Source organism: Haplochromis burtoni, unplaced genomic scaffold, assembly GCF_018398535.1.
Source record: "Haplochromis burtoni strain Fernald_Lab_line unplaced genomic scaffold, NCSU_Asbu1 Contig_488, whole genome shotgun sequence".
NCBI classification, from domain to species: domain Eukaryota; kingdom Metazoa; phylum Chordata; class Actinopteri; order Cichliformes; family Cichlidae; genus Haplochromis; species Haplochromis burtoni.
This window is the reverse complement of record NW_024582849.1, coordinates 329,844-337,994: the sequence shown is the minus strand read 5'-3', so window position 1 is coordinate 337,994 and position 8,151 is coordinate 329,844. Positions and strand designations below refer to the sequence as shown.

The window sequence follows — 8,151 nt, the reverse complement described above, 5'->3', positions numbered from 1 at the left end:
TTGTTTTGCCTGAATAATAATAATAAGAAACGGAGCAGATACAATAGGGCCTTCGCACTCTCGGTGCTCGGGCCCTAAATACAACACTTCTGGAAAAGACAAAATCTAACAGTAAAATATTTATTTTAATTTATTGTCTATTAATTGTAGTTGTATGTTTTGTTGTAAAATGTATCTATTTTGATTGTAAGCCCAACAAGGGACAATTGTTGAAAATTAGCAATAGCTATAAACTTATGTGCGTTACATCAGTTTCATGTTTTGTACTTGGACTATGTTAAACTGCACTGTCCCTTTTTAGATAAATAAATTAAAATAATCTGACAGCAGCAGAAACTGGTTCATCTAAAGATTTGAATTATTTTGTGTCTGAACTCAGTGCTGTTTGTTTTTAAACTTTAGACTGTATCCATGGAAACATCAAAGCTTCCTGTCACACAGCCTGATTTGTCACAGATCAAAGCGAAGTCTGTGACTTTACCACAAAGTCAGATAAACGTGTTGGTGATCTGTGGCGAGCGTAGACCCTCAGGTTCATCATCACATCAGCTGGACCGACTTCACCAACCCTGCAAACACAGTTAGGTTTTCCTCTTCATCGAGGCCGAAGGTTAGAAAGAAATCCTACCATCAGAACACAGGAAACCAGCGAGCTAGCACCCTGACATGGTTAATGAAATCTGTGTGTGCACGCCACTGCAACCCCCTCTGGCCTCTGCTCCGTAGCTGCTGGGTGACCTCTCGTTTGGGGCTCTACTCAGCTCTTCCCAGGAGGGTGGCACGGTTCCCCCCCCTTTAGTGGTCCTCCTCGGGTCCTCGTACTCTGGGGCCTCTGGATGTCTGGGGCCTGGATCTCCTCCATACCTGCTTCATACCCTGGTGGACGGGGCTATGGCTCCCCACACTCCCTAGCAGATCGTTACATGGAGAAACCTTCGGAATACAAGCATGCTGATCCACACAGGTGTGCACACAGGTGTTCACAGACGCGGACTACACCTTTCTTGGCTGCTGCCTCAAAGCACATTGTGTGCTGTCTATCTTGCGTGCTGCACAATATCGTTTAATATTTAGTATCTACTGTTATCTATTGTTAGTAGGGCTGCCACGATTTGTCGACTAGTCACGATTACGTCGACTATCAAAATCGTCGACGACTGATTTAATAGTCGACGTGTCGTTTGAAGCTTTGTAAGATCGCAAAAGACGCAGGAATAATAGCAGGATTTAAGAGTGTAATAACGGACTGAAACAGAAGATGGCAGCACTGCATGTACAAGGATGCCAGCTGCCGTTAAACCCCGAAGAAGAAGAAGCAGCTGTGTCCCAGAATTCATAGCGCGGCCCAGCTTAGTTTCCAACAATGGCGGTAGCTAGTTAGTTTTAATATTACTCTTATTATTCTTTCTGGGTCACAAAATAAACGTTTAACATATTTTCAGGCGAGAATGTAGCTGTGTAAACCTCAAATATCGGCTCAGTTTATCAGGACACCACATATTTTCAAAAGCGCTCCGACGTTTTCGGAGACGTCTGTTACCCACTAGCTCGATAGCTAGCCGGGGGCTAGGTCACTAGCGCCGTGAGAACACCGGACTCCCGGCAAATTGTTTTCAAACCCACCGCCGTCTTTCGCGACTCAGGTTAAATATATATGAGTCACTTAGATAAATTAAAAATGTTGTTGTTTGGCTTTTTTTTTTTTTAGTATTTTATTTGTTCCTGAGTAAATCGGTTTGGCTGAGATTAAAGTTATAGTTTTTACACAGCTGAATAAACGTCAAGCAGACAGCTGATTATCAGAAGTGTGAGATGCTGGAGAATATACTCCGGTGTCCTGTTATATTTTAGATAGCAAGGAGTTTATTAAACTTTACCGAAACAATCTGCAAATTTCATTAAAATTGAATAAACTATCATCTTGTCTTTATTTTTAGTTAGCACCTTAAAAGCTTAAAGCTGTAAGCTAATGATAGTTATATAAGAGCAGATGCTGCTGGTGCAATAAGCTGTAGTTTTACGTCCAGTGGATGATGATCTGATTAGTCGACTAATCGCATAAATAATCGGTGACTAGTCGACTATCAAAATAATCGTTTGTGGCAGCCCTAATTGTTAGCTAGTTTATTGTGATGGTGCTGTTTTTATTATGTTGCTCTTTTTTTGTTTGCTTTCTCTTGTTTTTTTTCTCCATACAGGTGATCCAGGTGTTTTGTTTGTTTTTCTTTCTTTCTTCCCCCTTTCTCACAGTCTCTTCTCTCCATTTTTCTTTCTCTCCCTCTCTTTCTTTCATTCTTTCTCCCTGTCCTATCCCGCAGTCATGTCTGTCCCGACTTTAAAAAATGAAAATAAAATAAATTCATAATTATAAAGGTCAATCAAATCGACCAATATGGCAAGGCCATGATGATCCACTTGGTAAAATAAATCCGCTTGGCATCTTTCTTGGCCTTAAGACAACAATTCTGATGTCTAAAGATCCAAACGGGACACACAAAAAAAAGAGTGTGTCGGTGCTGGTCAGTTATCATAATAACAGTGTTTTAGCCTGGGAGATTTTATTGATTCAGTCCTTGGTGTTAACACAGGTGTGAACACTGTCTGACCTCTCAGGTCATTTCTGTCACAAAACAAGCAGCCTCTCGTTGGATCTTCAGTTTTCTCTTTATATTTGTACAATTAAAATCACAGTTTTAACAAAATACAAAATAAATAACATCAACAATACGAAGAGAAATGCATCGTGTGACTGGTCTGCTGAAGAGGGAGGCATCTCCTGTTTGGAACCTGTGGCCTCCGCCTCCATCTACCAGCGTTCCCATGAAGCAGTGCAGGAAGCGTCCGACTCACAACATGGGCTGCTTTTTTGCACCTGGGATTTCCTCCCGCCCCCCTTCCTGAATGGACCAACCACAGATGAGCCCGGTGGCCTCCTGCAGCTAATCAGGAGCCACAGACAGTGATGAGGTCAAAAGTGAGAGGTCGCAGAGGTCAGCAGCAGCAACGCCCAGGTAGGCAGCCCCGGTGTGTGTCTGTGTGTGTGATACTATACTTACAGGGCCTGTTATAAATTTGTAAGAAAACAGATGTGGCGACCATAAACATTCACGTAATGGCAGCGTACGTCTGACTTAAAGAAGATAAAATTCCAACTTCACCTGCGCGTTATTCTTGGTCATAAACAGTGAAGCGTTTTCCACCCACACAAACAAAACCTCCTCTGTGTCATTTTTAACAGGTCCTTCTTCTTATGGTCTCTGCGACACGAGGCAGACACAATGTTCATTTATTACAACACAAACGTCCGCCTGCAGCTTTGCACTCTTTACATTTCATCTCTCAGTGATAGTAGTTTTTGGTTGCAGACTAATTATGAACAATAATCATTATTACTGATTATCCATTCATTTTAAAGACACAGCGGTCACAGCAGCTTTGTTTACTCCGAAACTCAAATCTGTGTCTTTCTGACCATTAATGGAAGGAAAGTATTGATTATTGAACGTGTAAGTAAAGTAGCACTGATCCTGTGTGTGTTTTCTAAACTCCAGTGTTTTTATTGCTCTGTGTGTGTGTGTCGGGTGTAATCAGTCTCATTGGGTCATCCTCTTCTGGAAAAAACAGGACGAGGAGAGACCACGGCAAACAAAAGTAGGTGAAATGTTCCACGTTCAGTTCTGTGATATAAAATATTCACGTAGTCATTTGTTAATCAGTAGTTGGAGGAAGCAGCGCCCCCCTGTGGTCAGGAGTAAAGTCATCGATCCAGCGAACTACCAAAGATGAAGAGTCTCAGGAAGCGTCAAGTTTCCAGTTCAAAAACAGAGAAAGGGAACGACGCAGCATTCATCTTTTTCTTTGAACCGCATCATTCCTGAAGTGCGAGGTGGAGTCAGCTGGCTCTGTGAAAGGAGATGCTAAGTAGCAAGGCTGGTAAAAATCCACAAAGAGCTGATGGCACATGTGAATATTTCTCCCACTGAAAAAACAATCACCCCAGTAAAACTTCAGTGTCACTCGCTGGTGCCCTCAGGAGCAGGTGGGAAACATGAACCAAAGCAGAGGTGAACCGTGAGGAGGAGGAAGGCAGGGGTGGATCAGGGATCAGCTTAGTCTGATTTCAGTGACATAAAACTCATAAATCACCTAAAATCAATAAGTTCACTGCTATTAAAATTCATCTGTTTGAGCTCAAAGCCTCGCTGAGCTGAAACTGTTGGCCAGGAGTTTGTCTTAATATTTAACTGCTAGTTTTTAATCACTGCACTAACCCTGCACATAACAAGGTCTAACTGACGTCAAAGGCCTGATTAAGATTTCAAATTCGAGAAAAATATAAATATTTTTATAAACATTGTAAATCTGTTTCCAGGTTTTTTTTTTTCTTGTTTTCAAAATGATTATCTCCATATTAAGAGAAGGTGACTACAAAAGAAGAAAGAAGTGAGCAGGAGTTACCCTAAAAGGAAGAAAACATGAAGTGGAGAGACGATGAAGATGAGTACGTGGGAAGAGCTGAGGATGGAGTGATGACTGCTTGAAAGATTTGGATGGAGGCAGGGCGCAGGTTGGATGAAGATGTTTAGGAGTAGGACTCGGAGGGCGTACTGGAGCCGCCATGAACCAGCGCCTTGTAAATGTTGGAGGCAAGGAATCGTGGGTAGGAGTCCCTGTGCATCAGCGTGTAGATCTGCAGCTGGGCGTCTTCAAAGGTGTGTGGCGTCGGATCCTGCATCTTCCTGTTGATCACCTCTCGAACCCGAGCATCCAGACTCACCTGGAGGGAAAAACACACTTCGATGCAACAAAGCAGTTCAGGTTTCACTACATAAAGAAACAGTGTGACTGATGAGCCAGCCAACCTGGAGCTGGAGACGTGACTGATAGGAGCTCACGAGAGACTCTTAACCAGGCACACTGCATTGAACAGCTGCTGCTAAACCCAACTCAGGCTACTGTGTCGTCTCCACATGTCTTTAACATGGAAATAACATTTCACTAGCTGAGTCCACGTCCTCATTTTAGGTTTGACAGCGTTTTAGTAGGTAAAAGTGATGCTTTGGCATGAATTGAGCTGCGGTTTGGGGAAGGCCTCGAAGGAGACTGGCGATGGCTCCCGGGCCTGGCAGATCCCAATGCACTAAATAGAAGTGAAGAAGTTGAAGAATGGAGAAGAAGGAGAGAGGGAGGGTGAGGCACGTAAACGAGAATGATCGGCTTGCAGAACTGGGGGAACCTCTGTAGATGACAGCCGGAAGGAGCGTTTGGAGGTGTGGTCCTGCTCCTGAAATCCCGATACATAATCTCCAATAAAAATGTTGGATGTCTTGATGCTCAGTCATCCAGGTAAGTAAATCCCAAAAGGCTGATTCTGTTCATCTGGACGTTTTCGGTGGGAGAAACGTTTCATCACTCAAGGAACCGACCTCACAGCCCATTGTTCATTCAATGGGCTGGATTCAGTCATTGTGCAAATGTGCTGTTTATAAGGTTGAAACCTGCAGTCAGCTGAGATTTAGACGATCGTGAAACGTTTCTCCCACTGAAAACGTCCAGATGAACAGAATCAGCCTTTTGGGAAAAATGTTGGATGTTGTCTTCAGGAGCTGCGTACCCAAAAGTATAGTGAGAGTGACCTGTGAGAGTCTGTCACAGGCAGAAGACTTTCTACAGAACTCCAGACGAGGATCTGAATGGATCACGATCCAGAGTTGTGCCTGTAGAGTTGTCGGTGGGTGTTGTGGTGGTGATCCCTGAAGCAGACAGGCCTAAGAAGAGGCCTATGGAGCTTGGTTTACTTGTGGACTCTGGAGGCTGCAGAGCGGTAACAATGGGCAGAACGCATCTCTGGTCATGGCTGAATGAACCAAACCTCTGCTGTGAGAGTTAGGGGAAGCCTTGAGCAAGACTTTTGTTCAGTCTTAAAGAAATTCTGGCAAATGATCAGGCAACTCTGGGGGGAAGCAGATTTATGGTTGAGCAGTGTTTGCTGCCTATAGGCTGCAGACTACCCATCTGCCTGCAGAGAGCTCTGCTGCCAGAGGGAGGCAGTGTACAGAGTCTGTGGTTCAACCATCTGAGGGCCACTCTTGCTCATGTTGTTGTTGATCTTACATACAAAAAGTAGAAATTGAGTATTGACTCCTGTTCCCGGTGAACTCTGCTATCGCTCCCTTCTCTATTCCAGCCCACTTATCAACCAATCAACAATGCAGATACTTACATAATCTACACCCAGAGGCGCTCAGTCAGGATCGAGAAGAGTGCACGGAAATAAAAAAACAAACACGTCGCCCCCTCTGTCCCTTCAAAGGTATCGAGTATCGTCCCTTTGTATGGAGCTATCTGTTCTCTGAGTGTACAACTACAGTCAGAGCCTCGTCTTTGCCTGCAGAAAGTCAGACTGGTTCTTTGTCTTCGTTTATTCCCTTTGTCAACAATTCTGTTGATTATTTTTATGGATGATGGTGGAGAGCCCACAGAGACCAGTTACTGGCCCAAGTGGACGAGTTTAACCCTGTAAACCAGGACCTGTCGCTGGCACCAGACAGGTGTTTTCAAATGGTTTTAAAAATATATTACTCCAGTTCTGACCTCCTTACGCTGGCTTCCATTTGAATTTGGGATCTATTTTAAATCCTTTTACTGGTTTTTAAAACCTTAAATTGTATATTTGCCTTATACGGTTCACTCCGGTCAGCTGAGCAGCTGAAACTTAGAGGAGACCCTGAAGCTCTTCCTCTAGTAGGCGGTCGACTTCAGACGTGGTTTTTAAAAACTCATTTTTATACACTGGCCTTTGACTCAGTGGGTAACTGACACTGTTATTCTATTGTTAGTTATTTATTGTACTTTTTGTACTTCTGCTGTACAGCACTTGGGCCAGCTATGTGTTCTAAGTGCTACATAAAGGAATTATGGTACGGGAACTGTAACTCCCATAACTGCTTACCAATTTGTTCAATTAAAAGAATCGCACGTTTCTGACAGCCGCGAGTACAACAATGGACTGCACCAAAATGCTTATGGGTGCATTCCCACCTACATGATACAGGAAGTGAATTTTCTTATTGAAAAATCTGCTCCCCGAGTCACCGTGCAGAGCTCCATGTTGGATTTTTACACTGGTTGCTCTTCCTGACCCCAAACGGGACCTGTGTCTCCTCCCGGTGTTTCTAAGTAACAAAGTAACTCCAAATATCTCCACCATGGATGGAGAAAGTCTGTCCTCCTATATTTCATGAAACTCTTAAATACTGTGGTTTATTCTGTCTCTGTGAAGCTGCAAGGAGAGTAATGTGCAGTAAAGAGAAAAAATAATGATTTTACATTTTAGATTAGATTAGATTAGATGAAACTTTATTAATCCCTCGGGTGGGTTCCTCTGGGAAATTCAGTAAATGATGTACGAACAGAGCTGAAAGGACAAACCTCACAGAACAATGGGATGTTCTTTAAAAGTAAGAGCAGGTCTTTTTTTAATGAGCTTCAGTGATAAATGAGGTCATCGCAAGGTGAGAACTGCAGACAGCCAAGCGTGAATCTTATCTCCCAAAGTCACACATGGTGTGATTCCACAATAACACACAGGTGACTGAGTGTTGCCGTGGGTTACGCTAGCCTCCACTTTCAAATGAGGAAATCTTAACATCTGGAGAACTCCCAGGTGAGTGGGCAAGTATCCGGATTCACGGCCAGGACGATCTTGATGAGTACACGGAAAAGTTCCCCGAACTTGTCGGTAACACGGCTAACTTTGTTGTTGGCTAACTTTACACGGGTCTCGCTCTGGGCCCGGGATTCTCTGGGATCTGTGTTTTGGGCCAATCACGGGCCTTTAACTAGCTGAGCAGGTGTCTAGTATAACCAGCTTCCCTTGGCTGAGTGATATTTGAGGCTGGTGAAGAGGACTGGCTATTTAGATTTGTGTCGTTTGCAGCTTTAACACAATCGCTGTGTGTGCGTCTGCTCGTTGCATTAAAGACTAACAGGCTATGTTGGGACCAACGCAGGAGCATTAGGACCGTTACACTCCTCGTCCCCTTCATAGACCACGGTACTGCTTCTGTTTACATTATACATGCTTCCCTTAGGCAGCATCATTAGAAGACATAGCATACATTTTCACTGCTATGCAGATGACACCCAGCT

The 8,151-nt window shown here is 43.7% G+C and overlaps 1 protein-coding gene across 1 annotated transcript in view; it reads right to left on the bottom strand.

Annotated features, from left to right (window-relative positions):
* Positions 1 to 2,645: 2,645 nt before the first annotated feature.
* Positions 2,646 to 8,151, bottom strand: part of rgs19 (regulator of G protein signaling 19) — a gene marked incomplete in the record, with an annotated part of 52,085 nt that continues 46,579 nt past the window's right edge. Inside the window, 1 exon segment of the mRNA XM_014330550.2 lies at positions 2,646 to 4,777. Coding sequence (XP_014186036.2) covers positions 4,583 to 4,777 — 195 coding nt within the window.